At 56.2% G+C, this 20,752-nt stretch overlaps 1 protein-coding gene across 2 annotated transcripts in view; it reads left to right on the forward strand.

The window, feature by feature from the left end:
* TTLL1 (TTL family tubulin polyglutamylase complex subunit L1) overlaps positions 1-18,672 on the forward strand; it is a 26,529-nt gene extending 7,857 nt beyond the window's left edge. For both annotated transcript variants that reach the window (XM_080811575.1, XM_080811574.1), the window contains 8 exons: positions 2,524-2,732; positions 3,373-3,553; positions 4,519-4,653; positions 5,285-5,393; positions 9,356-9,499; positions 11,470-11,556; positions 13,966-14,129; positions 18,401-18,672. In XM_080811575.1, the coding sequence (XP_080667701.1) occupies positions 2,524-2,732; positions 3,373-3,553; positions 4,519-4,653; positions 5,285-5,393; positions 9,356-9,499; positions 11,470-11,556; positions 13,966-14,129; positions 18,401-18,530 (1,159 nt within the window). In that variant the 3' untranslated portion in view covers positions 18,531-18,672. The remainder of the gene's footprint in view (positions 1-2,523; positions 2,733-3,372; positions 3,554-4,518; positions 4,654-5,284; positions 5,394-9,355; positions 9,500-11,469; positions 11,557-13,965; positions 14,130-18,400) is intronic.
* The last annotated feature ends 2,080 nt before the right edge of the window (positions 18,673-20,752 follow it).

The following is a 20,752-nucleotide window of genomic DNA, read 5'->3' on the forward strand; positions in this document are numbered from 1 at the left end:
GATCCCGCCTGGGCTCCCCCGTGCATCTGCTGTCCTCTGGGGGAGGTCAGCTGGGGCTTGTCTGCTCTTGGCTGCCCCGGGCGAGGAGCACACGGCTTCTCTCCACAAAGCTCTCCCATCCCTGCGGCCGGCGAGCGGGGGGCTTGCTCTCCTGCGGTGGCCAGGGGCCAGGAGGGAGGCTGGAAGCTCTGCAGGCTTTTCAGGGCTGGTCTCCAAGTGGCACACCATCGCCTCTGCCACATGTTTGGCCAGAGCAAAGCCAAAGTGAGACATGCCTGGGCCCAGGCCTGAAGAAACTAGCGGCTTCCACTTTCTTTATGGGAACTCTCGGCCGGAGCCCCGAGCTGCCCCGGGACAAGCCCGACTTCTGGGACCATCTTGCCGGAGAAGCCGTGTATAGGGCTTGTGTGGGGCGGTTGTAGCCATGCCCGCCCAGGTGCCAGGCAGGAACGAAGCCTTGGACCCTCCAGGTCGGATCATACACCGAACACCCCCGAGTATCCTCCAAGTGGCCCCAGTCAGGGCCGTAGGGAGCAGAAGCACCCTCCACTGAGCCCTGCCCCGAGTCTTTTTTCTTTTTCTTTTTTTTTTTTTAAGATTTTATTTATTTGACAGGGAGACAGTGAGAGAGGGAATATAAGCAGGGGAGGTGGGAGAGGGAGAAGCAGGCTTCCTGCTGAGCACGGAGCCGGATGTGGGGCTTGATCCCAGGGCCCTGGGATCATGACCTGAACTGAAGGCAGACGTTAACGACTGAGCCACCCAGGTACCCCCCCACTCCCCCGGCCCAAATCTTGATCCCCAAAACCTTGAGATGGGATTTAGTGGTTGTTGTCTTAAGTTGCTAACACGGGGCCATTTGCTTTGCAGTATTGGATACCCAGAATATATCTTATCCATCACCTGACCTGAGGATGGTAGGGAAACAGCTCAGTATTTTGCAAATTGATAATGGGAAAGAAACAAACATTTTGTTTGTCTTTTCTGTATCCGAACTATTGATGAAGGGGAACTTCTTGTAGAAATATTCCTGCTAACACACGAAGGAGAAGCGACAGTGTAGAAACATACCCGGGTCGCCTTCCTTAATGATGTAAGGGTCTGCGCCTGCCCTGTGCGGGAGCCACTAACCACAGGGCTGATGCGCACTTAAACGTGGCTGGTCCAAATGCAGATGTGCCCCCAGATTGACCTGCAGCTCCCCGGTCTGCAGTCTGACTCCTGATTTACCGGCAGCACGTGGCAGGGGACCGGGAGGGAGGGAGGGGACACTGGCGCAGCCATGCTAAGTAAGGAACGTGGGAGGACCCCTGGAGTGCCCCTGGAGGACAGGTGACCCAGGGTCTTCAACAAATCAATAGCATGGGAAGAAAGGAGGGAGAAGACAGATGGAAAGAGCCATGGGAGAGAGAAGAGCTCATCAGAAGGCCTGGCCCTTCTTTGCACAAGCTGTAAGTACGATTCCTCAGACAACTAAGGAAGTGTGAGCACCGATTAATATTTGATGATACCAGAAATAACTATTTTTTAAAGTTATGATAATAGTATAAAGCAGGATATAGTATAATATAAAAAAGAGTCCTTAGCGATTAGAGATGCTGGAGTATTTTGGGTGGGACGCTGTGTCTGGAAATGGCTCCCAAATAAGTCGGCGCTATAGGGTGTGGGTGGGGTAGGATCAAAACAAGGCTGGCCTCCGGCCACAGCTGCCGATGCCAGGAATAGGGCTCTGGTGCACTTTTCTCTGCTTTTGCATGTGGTCGAGTTCTTCCCTCCTAAAATGTTTTAAAACTCCCATTATTCCCATGATTGTAGAATCAAGAGAAACGCTTTGGGTAACTGGTGCCTGGGCTGGGTGGGGTGGATTGGGGCCAGGAGCGACAGGCCACAGGCAGCCCACCTCACGTGTGGCCGTGGCTCCAGAGTGAGGGCCGGTCCTGTCCTTCCCGGTCCTTCCCTGCGCCTCTGTGGGGCAAGGAGGGCGGAGAGGGTGGCAGGGGGCCTGGCTGTCTTCGAGGATTAGAAGGAATCCTTTTGTCTTTCACCCGTCCTCATTTCACTCAAGTTCTGGCCCATCAGAGGTCTCTGTATTCACACGAAATACTGACCCAGGGCCCTCAAATCACCCTGTCATTCCGATTTAAAATGGTCCCTGTCCTTCTTGACGTTGGGTGAAAATACCGTGTAAATGATTTTCCTGATTTCAGAGTCTGGAGGAGGTCCTTTCATTGGGTTGGTGTCCACAATCAATGGGACCCGGAACCGATAAGCATTTAGGAGCATCTCCTCTGCACTGGGGAGTGAAACCATCCACAATGGAGACTCAGAACAGCCCTCGTGGCCCCCCAACAGCTCCGGGACCAGCCGGTCCCTGGGCACCACCCTGTGCGGCACTGGGCCGGGCGTCTCCTGGCCTGCATGCGGTGGGTGGGGGGAACGGTCACCAGCTTTGGCGAGCAGTGCCCCCACGTAGACCTGCTCTGAGCTTGTGCCCCACACACCCCTTCTGTGCTTCCCTTATAGGATGAGTGTACAAACCATCCGGAACGTTTTTAGTGTCGAAACTGGCTATCGGCTCTCAGACGATCAAATAGTGAACCATTTTCCGAACCACTACGAGCTGACCCGGAAGGATCTGATGGTGAAGAATATTAAAAGATACAGGAAGGAGCTGGAGAAGGAAGGAAGCCCTCTAGCAGAAAAAGACGAAAATGGGAAATACCTCTATCTGGGTTTGTAACTTTCTCGCTGGCCCCGTGTTTGAAACAAATCCCTGAATTCCCTAGTGACACTGGGTACGAAGACGGGGACATGCCCATGCTGGCTGAGCTGGGCACCTCTTTCATTCCACGCCTCCAGGATGGCAGGGCGGGGACTCACTTTGGGATCTGCGTTTCTGGGAGCGCCTTGGGAATGCGGTGCCCGTGCGGGAGCGTGCGACCTTGGTGCGCGAGCAGCAAGCTGCATTTTGTAATGCAGGCTCGTCGCTGCATCTGGTGGTTCCCAGGGAGAGGTGTGTCCCTGTTCTGGTCCGGTGGTAAAAGCTGGACTGTGGGATAGTTTCAGAATCCCTCTACATACCCAGGAAAATTAGACGACCCTCTGACATCTCACTGGGACTCAGTTTCCTTATCTGGTAAATGGGAATGATAACAGGACCTAGCCCACAGGGGGCTGTGGGGATTAAAGGTTGGCGAAGGGCTTAGCGCAGAGGTGCTAAGGTTATCCTGCAGGAATTGAATGGCAGGGGGCTTGTCCTTTCGATCCTGGGGGGCGTGAAGTCGCCGCAGAAAAGGCAGGGGCCCTGCGTCCCTGCCCGTGGGCACATTGGGCTGGCTCACCCACGGCTACTCCCTCTGTTTCCCCTTTCAGACTTTGTTCCGGTCACCTACATGCTGCCCGCCGACTACAACCTGTTCGTGGAAGAGTTCAGGAAGAGCCCCTCCAGCACCTGGATCATGAAACCTTGCGGCAAAGCCCAGGGGAAGGGCATCTTTCTGATCAACAAGCTCTCGCAGATCAAAAAGTGGTCCCGGGACAGCAAGACATCTTCGTGAGTGCAGGGCCCATCCATCCGGGGGGCTTCCAAGTTGGGAGTTCCGGGCCACCTGCTCAGTCTTGCCCGGGGCCGGGAGACCCTTGCCTGCTTCTGTAGGTATATGGCGTTCGCCATGTGGCAGGCACCACGGCACGGTTCCGTGGCTGCTGTCGTGTGATTGATTATAGGATTCCGCCTGAGGCAAGTTGCAGAGGGAAGTAGTGTGTGAACCAGCATACGATCCCAGGAGCAGGGACCTTGTGGGCTGCTCTTTGTTCTGGAAGTTTCTGTGAGACCCGCTCAGTCCTGGTACTTCTGAGGCGGTGAAGCATCTGCTTAAGATCTGGGCCCAGCATACGTGGCTCCAAATCCCTGTCTACACTTACTGAGTACATTTTGTCTCCGTAGACACTTACATGCTTCATCTGGGTAGACAGCGGACACCAACAGCACCACCCCCGTGGGGGCAAGATGGGGGATGGAACCGGTGAACCGTGCGAGGCGCACAGGAACGTGTGTAGTCAGTGGGGGTGGCGCTAGGCTATGTCAAGTCAGCTCTCTGCCCGGGGTTTGAGAGCTCCTTGGAACTGAGGGGACCAGTTTTTTGTCTCGGCCTCCCCCAGCCTCTGACGGTCCTGGCCTGTTCGTCGATGCTGGACAGTGATCCTCTTCTGGGGGCTGGTGGCTCACTGTCAGGGTTCTCAGGAGTGACAGGGTCACCTTCTCCTCGTGCAGAGAATTTAAGTCCGGGTGCTTCTGACCCCCTCCTGGGTCGGGTCCAGGGAGCACGTCCCTGGTGGGCTCCAGGGGCCGCTGGCCTTGTCCTCTGGGGGAAGGGCACAGGCTCGGGGGTTCTTCCGTGGATCCATCCGACCCCCGTTTTCTCCCCGACACACCAGCCTCTCGCTTAATGAGTGGCAGAGGCTTGTTACCAACCTTTGGTCTTTGCGTCTAACTTTGACATTCTCTGACGCGTTCAGGTTCGTGACTCAGTCTACCAAGGAAGCCTACGTGATCTCCCTCTACATCAACAACCCGCTGCTCATCGGCGGGAGGAAGTTTGACCTCCGCTTGTATGTCCTGGTGTCCACGTACCGCCCGCTGCGCTGCTACATGTAAGGGCCACCGGGGTTTTGCCCGGAGTTTTGACTGCCCAGAGTAGGCCGGGCCTCAGAGATAGAAGGCAGCTCGGCATTGGCCCAGCCCTGGCTTGGGGAGTGACTGCTAACGGTCCCAGCCTTTTTCTGTGGGGCGACGAACGCGGGAAATCGAGTGGTGATCGTCGCGCACCTCTGAGGGTACCAAGAACCACTGAGCTGTGCGCTCTATCTAGGTGAAGGAGTTCTGTGGCATGTGAATTATATCTTAGTATGACGGTTATTAAAAAGAACGATAGAAAATAAAAAAGGAGCTCTTTTTGATTAAAAAAGCTTAACCCCCCCCCAAAATAAAAAAGCTTAAAACCAAAAACAGGGGCTCTTTGAAGGAAACAAAGTATTCTATGTACATATGTTTTTAAGGTTTTATTTATTTGAGAGAGAGAAAAGTGCAAGAGCAGGGGAGAGGCAGAGGGAGAGGGAGAAGCAGACTCTCCGCTGAGCAGGGAGCCCGACCCCAGGACCCCAAGAGCATGACCCGGGCCAAAGGCAGACGCTTCACCGACTGAGCCACCCAGGCGCCCCCAAAACCTTGTATTTTCTTTAAGCTTTTTCTCAGAGTATTGACGTAATCTCCCTTCCCGCGTAGGTATAAGCTCGGATTCTGCCGCTTCTGCACCGTGAAGTACACACCGAGCACCAGCGAGCTGGACAACATGTTCGTTCATCTCACCAATGTCGCCATTCAGAAGCACGGGGTAAGCGCGTCCCTCCCTCGAGCTGGAGGAAACGGACCCACTCTGTGGGTTTCTTTGTATTTTTTCGAGAGGGCAGGCGGCTGCAGGAGTGGAATTCCAGACGCCCTGGTACAGCCTCGGGTCGGGGGCTCACGGAGAAAGGAAGGCCCGGGGTCAAGCCCTGCCTTTCTGGTCCCGTGACCTGGGACAAGCTGAGTCTCCGAGTCTAGTGTGGGTTTCTCATTTATAAAAGGGGGTGATGGGGCGCCTGGGTGGCTCAGTGGGTTGAGCCGCTGCCTTCGGCTCGGGTTGTGATCTCAGGGTCCTGGGATCGGGTCCCGCGTCGGGCTCTCTGCTCGGCGGGGAGCCTGCTTCCCTCTCTCCCTCTCTCTCTACCTGCCTCTCTGTCTACTGTGATCTCTCCCTGTCAAATAAATAAATAAAATCTTAAAAAAAAATATATATATAAGGGGGTGATGTCCCTCCCTTGTGGAGTGGTGGGAGGGGGCACATGACTCACTGAGCACCTGTCTCGGTTGGTCCCGTGTTGAGCGCCCGGGCTACACCCGATGGGCAGAAACTCGCTTGGTCCCTCCTCAGGGAGCCTGGGCCTGTCAGGGGGAGATAGGTGTCGAGGACTGCGTAATCACGAACTGAGATGAGTGCTCTGAGGCCAGAGAATGCACGTCTAGAAGAGCTTGGGATGAAGGGGTCCCTCGTCCAGGGGGCTGGAGAAGCCCTCCGTGCAGAAGTGGAGTGGTGTCCGAGCAGAGACCCGCCATGTGAGCGGGGCTGACCCAGGTCGGGAAAGGGCGTTCGGGCAGAGGGGACAGCGTGGGCCAGGCCCTGTGGCAGGAAGGGGCACTGCAGGGGCTGTGAGCAGGTCAGGGTGGCTGGAACCCCTAGAGCAAGGGTGGCAGAGTGAGGGGTATCTGGTGAGGTCAGCGAGGGCCGGGACGCAGGACACAGGTTCTGTGTGGGCTTTGGGCCTTTACTCGGGTCCTAACAAAAATGGTAGGAAGGTCTCTGGGGCGCCTGAGTGGCTCAGTGGGTTAAAGCCTCTGCCTTCAGCTCAGGTCATGATCCCGGGGTCCTGGGATCGAGCCCCGCATCGGGCTCTCTGCTCCGCAGGGAGCCTGCTTCCTCCTCTCTCTCTGCCTGCCTCTCTGCCTGCTTGTGATCTCTGTCTGTCAAATGAATAAATAAAATCTTTAAAAAAAAAAAAATGGTAGGAAGGTCTCATTTCCTTATGAGAGATTCTTCTGTTTGGATCTTGCTTGATTGGCAACCTTGTGCCTAGGTCCTTTTTTTAAATGTGATTTGAGTGAAAAGAGGGTAAGTGTTGATAGAAAACAAGCTTTTTTGGAGCAACCTGCTAAGAGGTTTGGTCAGACCAGTCTGGGCTCCGTCCCCTGTCCATCCCTTACCCTCAGTGTGACTTGGGCAAGTCACCCCAGCCTCCCTGGGGCACCTCATCTGCCAACGGGACCCCTGATATTACCTTGCTGGTCACCATTTACTGAGGGCCTCGCCGGTCTTCTAGGTGAAGCTGACCCTGATTCACCGCCCAGCAGGTCCCCCTGAGAGCAGACTGGCGAGCATCACTGTCACACGTTCAAGGTTAGAGGAGCAAGGATGGCTTGGCCAGAACCTTATTCATAAGAATTAGGAAAATAAGTCTCGTGGAACGCGGCACAGAACCGGTCCGCCATTTGGAGAAAGCTGAGCAGTGATATCAGGCCCTTCGTCGCCAAGTAGCACATGAGCGAGGTCTGGGTGTGGGCTGGGACATGACAGCGCCAACCTGAGTGCAGTCGGTGTTCCTGAGCGCGTTGGCCGGCTAAGCCTCCGGGCAGGGGAGTGCGGGCGCTGGGGAGCCACAGTGACATTGGGAGGGCCCCATTCGATGGGCCTTCTCAGGACACCAGTCAGCTGAGTCACTTCACCAATAAGAAACAGAAACCAGGGACCCCTGGGTGGCTCAGTTGGTTAAGCAGCTGCCTTCGGCTCAGGTCATGATCCCAGCGTTCTGGGATCGAGTCCCACATCGGCTCCTTGCTTGGCAGGGAGCCTGCTTCTCCCTCTGCCTCTGCCTGTGCTCGCTCACTCTCCCTCTCTCTCTCTGACGAATAAATAAATAAAATCTTTTAAAATTAAAAAATAAATAAATAAATTTAAAAAAAAAAAGGAAACAGAAACCTTTTTTTTTTTTTAAATCCATGGAAGGAGAGAGCAGAGGGCAGGCCTGTTAGCGTAGCATCTCAGCAATGTGCCAGAAGTTCTATTTGTAAATGCTTCACTTGCGAACGTGAGAAAGTGCTGACTTTGAGAAACCAGAGTTTCATTCCCGAGTAGCAGCCTCGCACGGCTCACATTTAGACTTTGCATGAAGGGCGGATATGGTACCAGACACCGAAATGCTCAAGCTGTCCATTGAGTGCATCCCCCGGCGTCCCTGGGTGCAGAGCACAGCCCGGTGCCTGGGTCAGAGACTGCAAAGGGGCATCCCCGCCCTCAGAAGTTCAAGGGACAGCAGGGGAGGCAGATGGCAAAGGACCGATGACAAGGGAGGCCTTGGGGCTGTGGCAGGGGTGCAGGCGTGTGGGTGGGAGCCTACCAGGAGGCAGATGGATCCAGCAGGCAGAGAAGGGGATGGAGAGAGTAGGCGTGCATCTGGACTTGGGCAGTGTTTGCAGATTGATTAAGTGTTCTGAAATAAATCTGATAAAATAATGTTCCTGATGTCCTTAAAACAGGAGACGTTCCCTGCTTTTTATATTTACGTGTGTGTAAGGCAGTGTTTTGTCATAGATACTTTATATCTCTAGAACTTTTAAAATATTTATTTATTTATTTTTGTGAGAGAGAGCGCACAAGTGGAGGGCGAGGGAGAGGGAGAAGTGGTCTCCCCGCTGAGCAGGGAGCCTAATGCGGGGCTCGATCCCAGGACCCCAGGATCATGACCCGAGCCGAAGGCAGGCGCTTCACCGACCGAGCCCCCCAGGCATCCCTTGTCCCCACTTCTCATCTTTGTACTTAGGGAAACGAAACCTGGTCTCATGACCTCCTAATGTACTTCAGGGTTTTCTAGCTTTTTGTCTCCAAAAGAGAGCCTTGGGTAGAGAGTCAGTGTTTAGAGTCAGAGGCGTGGAAAGAGCAGTGGATGAGGGTGAGAAAGCCGGGCTCGGTGCCAGCTGCCTCACGGCCTGGGTGGAAGCTCGGGGCCGTCACATAAGCCCCCTGAGCCCGAGGCTCTTACCCACGGATGGGACATCGTGAGGAGTCACGTGGGTGGTGCTCTTGGACCACAGTGCCCGGTGCTGGCGTGCGGCTTCTCTAGAAGCAGACTTGCAGGCAGAAATGAGTGCACAGGGGGTCTGCTGGGGCAGCATTGGCGGGGGGAGTCCAGACAGGACGGAGGGAGGGTCGAGCTGGGACGCAGCTGCTGCGGGATGCCCGGAACCGGGTCGTCCCGCAGAGCCACCCTCGATGGATCAGGGACTAAGGGGCCCTGCACTAGGCTGCTCCCATTAGCCGGGGGTGGCTCCCAGAGAGGGTTTCTGCCAGAAGAGTGTCTGGGTTGAACTTGGGGTCTGGGTGGCGCTCTGCAGCATGCACCACAAGGCGTAGATTACTAATTGTGACTGCTAACTACTAGAGGTGAGTAGTTTAAAACATACCCAGGGCACCTGGGTGGCTCGGTTGTTTGGGCAACTACCTTCAGCTTGGGTCATGATTCTGGAGTCCCGGGATCGTGTCCCACGTCGGGCTCCCTGCTTGGCAGGGAGTCTGCTTCTCCCTCTGACCCACCCCCTTCTCGTGCTCTCTCTCTCTTTCAAATAAATAATATCTTTAAAAATAAAATAAAATAAAAATACAGCATCCCCATATAGGGGGCCCCGGCACATGTTCTAGGGGGACGAGCAGGTGCTAGATTCCTCTAGGTGCATGGCCTGGGACGCTGTGCCCTTTCCCGTCACCAGGAAGACTACAACCACATCCACGGGGGCAAGTGGACCGTGAGCAACCTGCGGCTGTACCTGGAGAGCACCCGCGGCAAGGAGGTGACCGGCAAGCTATTCGACGAGATCCACTGGATCATCGTGCAGTCGCTGAAGGCTGTGGCGGTGGGTGCCGGGCCATGGCGGTGGGTGGCAAGCCGGGGGGCACTGGGCGCGGGGGCTGTGAGTGGACAGCCGCCGGGTGCCAGCAGCGGGGGATGCTTGTTTTCTTGCCACAAATACTTGTCTTTACGGGCTCGTGTCCTCGTGTCCACATGTCTGCTGGAGGCCGAGGCGGCTTCGGGCCCAGCTTCCAACGAGGTGCTGTGTGGGGCATTCCAGGGGCCAGATGAGTCCCGCTGGGTTCCCGGCAGCTCCCCTGGGCCCGTGGATGCAGGAGGCGTACTTCGGCATGAGCGGACGGTCAGGGATGGCCTCGAAGTGGCCTCCCCGTGTTTAGGCCTCCGGCTCTGTGACGTCGTGGGCATCGGGACACCGCCTCTCTGTTTGTTGCCTCAAGTCTGCTCTTTGTTGGCTGGTTTGTGGTTTTTGTTTGTGTCTCGTTTTACTGTTCAAAGCAGACGGGCATGTTTTTGAGGGAAAGGGAAAGGAGTCAACCCCGGGCCACCGGCACGTGGGCCACTGTGTTCAGAGATTCACCTGTGGCTCCCAGGTGCTCGGCACCCGTGACTCATAGCGAAACGGAGGCTCGGCTCCGGAGCACGGACGTGCAGGGACAGGCATTGGGGCCCAGGCCTGCCGAGGGGCTCCCGACAGACTGGCCCACGGCTGTGGGACCTGAGGGCACTCGGCCTGGCCCGGGGACTAGGCAGCAGGTCCTGTGCAGAGTGGATGCCCTCCTCAGAGCCTCGGAGGCCTTCTCTGTGGAACTAGGAGACGGCAGGGTGGGGGGTTGGAGAGTTAGCAACTTCCTGTCCCACAGAGGATGCTGGGACAGTGGTGTGGGCAGTGGCCGGGAGGTCGTACTCCAGGCTTTCCGGGGAGATGCAGTTCCACTGACTCCCCTGAAAAATCAGCCCCCGATTCTCCACTGCCCCCACCCCCCGCCTGGTTTTCCTCCAGTGGGTGAGGCTGGACTGGCCTGTCTTCCCTCAGGAGTTTGAGTTCTAAGTCCAGTGTTCAACGTAGAGCCCACACACCCACTAAGGCTTAAAAAGGCCTCGCTGTCGTGTCTGTGTGCTGCTCTCACTGTGGGGTGCACGAGGGTCCCCAGGGCACACGGGATGTGGCTGCTTGCTGCGCCTTCCCACGGGTTTGGATCCAGGCAGGCGGGGCTGGGCCTGGGAATCTGCACTGTGAGCGGCCAGCAGGGTTTCTGACATACCCGGAGACCAGTTTATGAAGTGGAATTGAACATTAAAAAGAAAATCCAAAATTCACTCTTTTTTTTTTTTAAGATTTTTTATTTATTTATTTGACAGACAGAGATCACAAGTAGGCAGAGAGAGAGAGAGGAGAAAGCAGGCCCCCCGCCGAGCAGAGAGCCCGACGCGGGGCTCGATCCCAGGACCCTGGGATCATGACCCGAGCGAGGGCAGAGGCCTTAACCCACTGAGCCACCCCTGCGCCCCAGAAAATCCAAAATTCAGCAGTAAATGCATTGACCCTTGTCACGGAGAACAGAGGTTCGTGACTGGGCACCCCGTATCCTTAAGGGCCCGAGAAGGGCCTGGCAGCCTGGTGGATAGTGTCCGTGTGTTTGCGATTAGAGACTGCACAGGCTGAACTCCGTGTGCCGGCTGTGGAGCCGGACTTGTGTCCGCTCCTGGGACAGTCCTGTGCTGACAGAGACGCCGCTGCTCAGATCAGGCCTTAGATGAGTGAGGCCCGGAGACCCCCGTGATTGCTTCGGGATGTCGCCTCTCAGCTGAGTGCAGTTTCCATGTCTGAGCCGAGGAGGGGGAGGAGGGGGAGGGTAGCCCCGGGGGTGGAGGAGGGCGCGCTGGCCTTGGCAGTGAGACTCCCGCACCCAGCACCGCCAGGAGGTCATGCCGCCCCACCGCCTGTGGCCTCCCTGGTGGTGGTGTCAGTCAGGCCCCCTGGGGCCACCACGCAAGCCGCTTCCTCTCTTGCAGCCGGTGATGAACAACGACAAACACTGCTTCGAGTGCTACGGGTACGACATCATCATCGACGACAAGCTGAAGCCCTGGTTGATTGAGGTAACCTCACGGCTGCAGCCCCAGCGGCTGCTCTGTCGGTCTCACCCTGGAGCCCCCGGGCAGGCCCCAGGCAGATGCAGCCGAGGAGGTGGAAAGGGCCGGTGCGCAGGCGCAAGTTTGCAGGTGGACAGGGAGGCACTCCCCATCTCTTGGCACTGAGCCCGGATCACTCAGCCGAGCTCAGCGCCGTGGTGCTCCCGGGTGCTTCCGGACACGTTGTGCCCTGGAGGCCCTGTCCTGTCCTCATGGGGACATTGTTGCTATTCAGGAAAGGAGCTCCCAGACCCGGAAGCCTGTGGGAGGCGGTAGCCTACCGGCCGGAGATAAAGAATGTTATCTTCCCGCCAAGGCATACTTTGGGAGGGGATCCATCTGCCTGTTTCAAGGCGGTGGATGGGCTGCGGCTGTGGCTGGCCTCGGGGCACGCACCGTTTCCCTGGTGACAGGCCTGGGCGATGCTTGCCTCCGCCACCATGGGCGCTGGCAGAGGCGCCTGAGGCCCAGAGCCTGCCTTGCTGGGGTTGCCCTGCTTTGCTCTGTGGCCAGCGAGAGGGGCTTGGGGCTCGGGGGACACACGCCAGGAGAACGAGGGCCGTCTGTTCCGTTGGTTCGTCTCCTTGTGTGTGCCTCTGAGCACCGGCCAAGGTAGATGGCTCAAGTCCTTTAGCTCAGTCCCATTTTGAGCCAGGAAAGTTGAGTCTCAAAAGCAGGTCGTAGTGAGTGGTCCCTTGTAGGGAAGTGCAGAGGGAGCCCTTACAGGAAGCTGCTGGGAGAGCCGCGTTATCAGAGAGCAAAGTGTTCCAGAACAGTGTTTTCCAGGTTCCTTGTTATCTGCTCAAACTGTGGGCGGTGGGGGGGGGGGGGTGGGCATGCATGGAGATACACATAGAGAGAGAGAGGGATTTGCAGGTGCACATATGAAATATTTCTGAGTTCTCTTTTTCCATTTTCGAAGTCCACTGTGCAACCCATTGTGCTACGGAGCATTTTTTTTCCATTAAAAAAAAAGTAACTTGAATGGAAGTCAAGCTTTCCTTGACGAGCTAGACCTTAATTGTGAATAATACTCTAACGTAATAACAGACCTTAATTTTAGCATATTTATAATAATCTTGGCGTTCTGGTATGGGAGCATAGTAATTCCAAGGGCGCCTGAGGTTCGTACAGTCCCTTTCACTGTTGTACGTTCGCCACCCTGCTGGCGGAACAGAGACAGAGTCTGGCTGGTGGGGAGAAACCTGAACCACTTGCAGACTTGCTGCTCCGCTCTCCCGCCGCCCGAGGGAACAGCTAACCGAGAGCATTACAGCTGTGCCTAAAGTGAGAGTAAGTAGGTCGTAACTGAGGTCCTGCGGGTCTCTCCACACAGTAAGTGCATTTTAATCTGTGGACGTTTGACATTGCTTAGCAACTCAGGGACCTTATGGGACTAACTTTCTGTCTTTCAGATGGGTTCCTAATTTGGCAGAATTTTGCTTTGTTGGTGACTTAATTACTCCCTTCGCCAAAAAGGGGCCCCCTGGGACACCTGGGTGGCTCAGTCGGTAGATAGAGCATCCGACCCTCGATCTCAGAGTCTTGAGTTCGAGCCCCATGTTGGGTACAGAGATTACTCAAAGGGGGGGCATTACTTTTTACTCCAACCCCACGATGCTGCTTGGTCAGGGTGATCTGGTTCACTGATTCCAGCAAAGCTCGGGGGCGGTGGGGGGGCTTTCAATACTTGGGACAGAGCTTATCACACAGGTAGACACGGAAGTTGTATTTCTGATCTACAGTCACTTAACATTTTTTTTTTTAAAAGATTTTGTTTATTTGACAGAGAGTGAGATGGTGAGAGAGAGCACAAGCAGGGGGAGCTGGAGAGGGAGAAGCAGGCTCCTCACTGAGCAGGGAGCCCGATGCGGGGCTCAATCCCAGGACACTGGGATCATAACCTGAGCCGAAGGCAGACGCTTAACCACTGAGCCCCCCAGGCGCCCCATCATTTTTTCTAAAGATTTTAGAATCCAGTTTCCCCCAAACAGCCAGAGTCTGTCTCTGTGCTGCCAGCAGAATAGCTAACGTGCAACAGTGAAAGGGATCACGACCTGAGCCAAAGGCAGACTCTTAACCAACTGAGCCCCCCCGGGCACGCCTTCACTTAACATTTTTATTTGTATGGTAAGTGATTTGCAAGTCATAATCCCAGCCTGTTTTCAATATTATTTATATTTCATCCAATAGCTAATGAAAGCAGATCCGAAAATGCTTCCTATACGAAGTACTGGAGGATATTAGATACGAACAGTATGACATGACAGCTCGACCCAAAGTGTGTGGTCGCTGGCGTTTTCCTCAGCAGCACGCGGGTTCACGCCGCAGGAGTCCGCGGTCCCAGTGAGGAACGCGGTTCCTTTCCTCTCGCAGGTGAACGCGTCCCCGTCTCTCACCTCCAGCACCGCCAACGACCGAATCCTGAAGTATAACCTGATCAACGACACCCTCAATATTGCGGTCCCGAACGGCGAGATTCCAGACTGTAAATGGAACAAGTCACCCCCGAAGGAAGTCCTCGGCAATTACGAAATTCTGTAAGTCTGTGTGCGGACTGGGCAGCTGTCCTTGTGCATTTCGGATTGAGGGGTGCCACGGCCCAACGTGGATTTTCTACGTGTGTGTGGACTTGCCTTGGGCCAAGTATTTCATTTATTACCAGTGTTACGGGATAGGTCGTGTCGTAGCAGAAAAACGTGTCTTAAACTAGGCCTTTGTCTGGATCTTTTGCTTGATCAATATTGATGAAGCGTTTGCCACCTGCCGGGCACCACGCGAGCCGCTGGGGCAGGTGGGAGCAGGTGGGAGCAGGAGAGCTCTATGGCTTACCTTCTCCCGGGCCACCACGGAGCAGAGAGCCCCGGCGCACGCCCGGTCCCCAGCACCTGGAGCTGTGGGACCCTGATGAGCTCTCTGCAGCTCTTCGAGCCTCCGTGTGTCCAGCTTGAGTGGGGCTCCTGCAAGCGATCTCACCGAGTTGGGAAGGCGAGAACGTTTGCGACGATCGCTGACGGCTGAGGGCTGCCCGCATGCCCCAAAACTTGCTGAGCTTCATTTCCCCAGAGACCTCTGGGGCAGTGGTGGGGAGCTGCGAGTGTGACCACTCAGCCTGGGGGGTGGTTTTCTCCAGCCACGGGCAGTGGTTAAGTGGGAAGTGCAGGGTGAGCAGAGGGCGGGAAGTGGCCAGGGTGGGAAGTGGCCAGCGCTGGGGGCTTGTCGGGCAAGGAGGAGGGTGAGAGGGAAGGACAGTGGGGGGCGGTGGGAGGGGACTGGAGGTCCTGGTGCCTGCGGGCTGTTGGGCTTGGGGCACAGGGAAGCGAGCTGGGGAAGAAGAGGCAGAGGTCAGAGGGAGGGTCTGCAATCCGGGCTTTGCAGGATTGCGGTTACTGGACACAAGGTCAGGGGCCGTGGGAACAGGCCTGAGCTGAGGCGGAGGACGAGGTCATGGGGTGGGGGCGTGAGGTCAGGGAATTGGGGTCTCTTATTTGGTCATTGCCCTGGCCAAGAATTGTGAGCCAGGGGCCTGAATCGTAAGGAATTAGGTTACAGGTAACTGCACAAGGCGGGTGGTGGATCCTGCTGACCTGGGAGGGGGGCTTGGGGGGGGCTCCCTCCAGACCCAGGGGCATGATGGGTGGGAGGGGAAGCACCCCCACTGGAGGGGCGGCAGGGAAGCCGTGTTCAGGGAGAGCCGGGCTTTAGCGCAGGAAGGCGCAGGGGACGTTCCAGGATGAGGTGGGGACTCGGGGGTTTGCGGGTGACCGGCGAGTTCTGAGGGGATCGGTCTTCCTCCAGCCAGTGTGGCCGCAGGCCGGGCTCTCGGGAACCCCGGGGGCTGTTGGGGGAGGGCGGCAGACACCCCACTTTCGGTTAAAGACAGAGTCCGAGCCTCACTGCTGTTAGCTGACGAAGCAAAAAGGTGACCCCCCCACCCGCTCGGCACCCCCCCACCGCTGTGAGTAAGGAGGGCTCCCGCGTAGAGCTGATCGGTCCAGGCGCTTCCCCGCAGGCCTGCTCCCCAGTGCTCAGATGACCTCATGGTCAGGAAGCCCGTTGCTGGCTCCCAGCCACAGCCTCCTGCAGCGGTAGGCGGCTGCGTGGGCACGGAGGGCCCTGACTTTCTACCGCGTCGGTGCTCTGCCTCCCGTGGGGGTCTCGCAGCGGTCTCCAGTGTGTGCCAGAAACAAGAGGAGGAAGCCAGGCGCCAGTTAGCCGCCCGAGGTCATGCCACCAGTGCTGGCCCCAGAAGTAGGCGCTCTTGTTGCCCTGATGGCCATCCTGGCCTTCAAGCCATGCGGCCTGGCTTTCTGTGCCTGCAGCCTCCAGGGCCCAGGGCTGAAGGTGCTGGCTATACGCTTGTACAGCCTTTAAAGCCCTGCTGTCCAGGCGCGCCTGGGTGGCTCAGTCAGTTAAGCATCTGCCTTCGGCTCAGGTCATGATCTCGGGGTTGTGAGATGCAGGGTCCAGCCCCGCATCGGGCTCCCTGCTCAGCACAGAGTCTGCTTGAGGTTCCCTCTCTCCCACTGCCCCTCCCCCCACTCACTCTCTCCCTCTCTAAATAAGGTAATTGATTTTTTTTTTTTAAGATTTTATTTATTTTACAAACAGAGAGAGAGAGAGGGAGGGAGGGAGGGAGGAAGTGGGCACATGAGCAGGGGCAGAGGGAGAGGGAGAAGCAGACTCCCCACTGAACCAGGAGCCCGATGTGGGACTCGATCTCAAGACCCTGGGATTGTGACCTGAGCTGAAGGCAACCGCTTAACCAACTGAGCCACCAGGCGTCCCTGATCTTTTTTTTTTTTTAAGCTTTTATTTATTCGTTTGTCAGAGAGAGAGAGCACACACATAAGCAGGGGGAACAGCAGGCAGAGGGAGAAGCAGGCTCCCCATTGAGCAAGGAGCCTGATGTGGGTGGGGCTCAACCCCAGGACCCTGGGATCATGACCTGAGCCAAGGCAGACGCCAGCTGAGCCACCCAGGCGTCCCAATAAATAAATCTTTAAAAAATAAATAAAAATAAAACACTACTGTCTGGACCATGCCAGTGACTGCAACCCCCTTGTCATTCTTCTAGAATGAGAAGGGGCCCTAGGAGACCATCCTGCCCGGTTCTCCTTCACATCAGCAGCACCCCTGGGAACAGCCAGAACCCCGCTGCTTGCCACAGGCACAGCGAGGCTGGTGAGCCCTGTGAGGTCCTTCCCCCAATGCCCCCCCCGTCGTCGGTGCATTCTTCCTGCACACCCACCCAGCAGTGAGGTGCTGGGGGGAACTGTGAGCCAGACAGTTGGGGGTCACTGCAGTTCTTAGGTCAGCGATGGAGACACAGAACCAGCAACAGAGTGCTAATGGGGGTGCTAATCTGTGAGTGGGGAGTCAGGGGCTCTAGCGGTCCTTGGGGTGGGAAGGGACCCCCACAGTCAAAACCTCAGTGTCCCTGGGGAGTCCTCCCTCCAGCACCATCTCTCCTTAAAGAGACAGGGGAGAGGAGGGCCCTCCGTTGTTGCCCTGATCCCCATTCCGGAAGAGGGAAACCCCGTAGTGTCTGCCGTGTGGATAACAGTCAACAAACTGGTCTTCTGCCTCCTCGCCCTTCCCTCGCGGCCTCCCATTTGCCAGCAGAAGCACAAGGCAGCAAATACGTTCTGCAGCTTCCGGAGCATCTCCCCCACACCACTCTCAGCTTGCAGATTCCGATTCTGGGCGTAAACGTAGAACAGAAATAGCCCCTTTTCGAGAAGTCAGCAAGATTCAGCTAACGCAACCTAATTGAGCAGCATCATACCTTTCACATTGGACACAAACGTCTACTTACGACAGAGGCTCCTCAGTCAGGGCGTGGCCACCAAAGGACACCTAGGAAGGAGGTTTACTGGGGAACAGAAATGTTTTTCATGCTCTTGATCCACAGGGTTAAAAGGCCCCAATTAAGAATCTGAAGTCTTGGGATTTATTTGATCCCACAGACCTTCGGACTCTGAGTAAACCTCTCCCCAGTGTCAGATGGAAAGTGGGGATCCGTCAGGAGAGGGATGGGAAGTCACCGGGGGGGTTAGGAGACCCCATCACCAGAGCCTGCACCTGCCAGGCCCCACAGGGGGTGCAGTGACATTTCTCCAGCCTCACGGACCCCTTAGGAGGGGCTCACCATGGCGAGAGAAGCCAGGGACTACCCAGATGTCCGAATCGGGCAGGGGCATCCGTGGTTCCAGCTCCATCCTTTCTGAGGCAGAAGCCCAGGCTCTGTGTCCTACACAGGCCAGGCTTTCAGACCGCACAGGCCTGGCACGTGAATGCTAGTGGGCAGGGGCAGGGGCAGGGGCAGGGGAGGCCTCAGCTGGTGGGGGCTCGATCTGGCCTTTCTTGCAGAGGTGACCTGCTCGCCCCGTCCTGGTCCCCTCCCCCTGGGCGGGTCATTCGCACCCTGTTCCCTGTCTGAAGTGGGGTCCGTCATACCTGCCCCCCAGATGCTGTGGGTAAGAGTATTTCCAGACGTCTGTCTTCTCCCTCGCCTCCCTGGTGTCTCGTGTTTCCTTGGGGGTCACCGCCGACTTCCATCTGGTAGGAAGCCTTTAGAAAACGTCCACGGCAGGAGCTGGGAACAGTTCGCAGAGTAATTTAGCAAGTCTGTACCTGGCTGCTCTGTGGCCTCAGGCAGGGTCTGGTGGGCTGGCAGGCGGGAGGCATGTAGGGGGGGGGTGGGGGGCGGGCAGGCTGCTTCCCTGGGCGACGTGGGATTTACGGGATTGGCCGTGCTCGGCGCTGCTGCCGCTTCTGCCAGACCCTGAAGGTGATCCTCTGTTTCCAGCTATGATGAAGAGCTGGCTCAGGGCGATGGCGCTGACCGAGAGCTGAGAAGTCGTCAGGGCCAGTCGCTGGGGCCCAAGGGGGGCCGATCGCGAGACTCGGGCAGAACCGTCCTCACCACCTGGAAGTGAGCACCAGTCGCCTCAAAAGACGGCGAGCCAGACCCTGCCGGATCCTCACTGCACCTGGGCCCGTTTCGAAAGTTTCCTTTTTCTAGAGCTTTTTTCCCCTTTCCTAAGCGCTGTAAATAAAGGCACTTCTTTGGAAGGTTAAGGAGTCCCTTATGAGGAAAAGGTGCCCCACTTCTCCTCCCCTCTCACACAGTACCTCTGAGACCAGGCGTGTGCGGATTTTTCCCACGCCCAGCCCTTCCGCGCTCCTCTGGTGCTGGGTGTCCTACGATTTCGCTCCATTTTGATACCATCTGCCTGGAGATGGCGTCTGATCCCACCAGGGAAGGGCCCAGTCCTGCAAAGCTGCCCCCCACGCCCCCCGCACCCCCATAATCTCAGAAGCCGATCCTGGTTGTCTCCTGTACTCCTAACCTCCCTGCTCTAAGTGGGAGGTTCCCACCACCTCTTTCTCAAGCCCCTCCGAGGGCTTCATTCCTTGGCCAGAGTGGCTCACGGGACTCAGGAAAACCATTCACCTGCTCGATTACCCATTTCTCATGAAGGATGCAACTCGGGTCAGCCCGATGGGAGAGATGCAGGAGGCAAGGTACGGGGGAAGGGGTGGGGAGATTCCGCGCTCTCCCTGGGTCCGCTGCCCTCCCAGCGCCTCCCTGGGGTGACCGGCCCGGAAGCTCTCTGAAGTCCGTATTCAAGATTTGTTAAGGTTTCATTATATGGCATCGGTTGATTAAATCATTGGCCGTCAGTGATTGATTCAACCTTTAGCCCTACCTCCTCCCCAGAAGTTGGGGGGCAGCGGCTGGAAGTGCCCACCCTCTGATCCCCGGGTGGTCCCCTGGCAGCCAGTCAGGCTACCTGGGAGCCCCCAGCCACCGGGTCAGCCATCAGCACAAACTGGCTTGGTTGAAAAGGGCTCGTTAGGAAAAACAGAAGACACCCATTTCTCTTTTACTACCTGGGGCTGTTTCAGGAACGGGGAACAAAACTAAGTATTCTAACAAAAAGCTGTCCCTGTCGCTCTTGGAAAGGAAAGGACAGGGGTTTTAGGAACTGTGTGACGGGAACAGGGACAAAGACCAAATCTATATTTCTTTCTTTTTTTTTTTAAATTAAAAGATTTTATTTATTCATTTGACAGAGACACAGCGAGAGAGGGAACCCAAGCAGGGGGAGTGGGAGAGGGAGAAGCAGGCTTCCCAAGGAACAGGGAGCCCAATGCAGGGCTCGATCCCAGGACCCTGGGATCACAACCTGAGCCAAAGGCAGACACTTAACCAACTGAGCCACCCAGGCGTCCCTATATTTCTTATAAATCACAACACCCCATTTCCATTTCATCAGGGCTGGAAGAACGGATTCACAAATGCATGAAACCAGAGACTAACAGCATCAGCATCCAACTGAGTTTATTACAAAGTGTTCAAATTTTAAAAATATTGCGCTGACTTAAAAACGAAAGCTGACTATCTTACAGAGTCATGCTGCTTTGAGAAAGCAAGATATTTAGCCCGACAGCTATTTCAGTGTCACTCTCTTTAACTGGGATTCTGAGGACGACCGGCAACCAGGACTGTGTGTCGGTAATCTGCCTTCACAGAGGCCCTTGTCTCGCCGCTGTCGGAAGAGATCAGTTTCTGTCACTTCGATTTTGGAGGTGAGTCCGTCAGATGGGCCCAGACGGTCCCCGCCGTGTGGCCCAGTGGACGTCAGCATCCGGGGGTGCCGCAGACCAGAGGTAAGCGTCGTTGGCAGCTGGAGGCCGGGCCCAGCTCCAGGGGTGAAGCCGCCCTGAATACCGAGTGAGGTGGAGAAAAAATCCGGGAAGCCCTGAGTCAGTCGGGCAGAGTGACTGATGCATGCCAGTAACCCCCGAGATGCGGGCTCCTCCTTCTAGAAAGAGCCTTTTCCTGACGGTCATGCTTGACACTGTTCACTGCTGCTTCAGTCACTGTCTTGAGTTTATCTTTAAAACTCCTCACCCGTAGGACGCCTGGGTGGCTCAGTCAGTTAAGCGTCTGCCTTCAGCTCAGGTCATGATCCCAGGGCCCTGGGACCAAGCCCCGCATCAGGCTCCCTGCTCAGTATGCTCTCTCTCCTTCCCTCTCTCTCTCTCTCTCTCTCTGTCAAATAGATAAAATCTTTTTTTTAAAAAAAAGGCAAAACAAAAAACTCCCCACCTGAAAAAAAACAAAAACCAAAAAGCCAAAAAAACTCCCCAC

Source organism: Martes martes (assembly GCF_963455335.1).
Source record: "Martes martes genome assembly, chromosome: 8".
In the NCBI taxonomy this organism is placed as follows: domain Eukaryota; kingdom Metazoa; phylum Chordata; class Mammalia; order Carnivora; family Mustelidae; genus Martes; species Martes martes.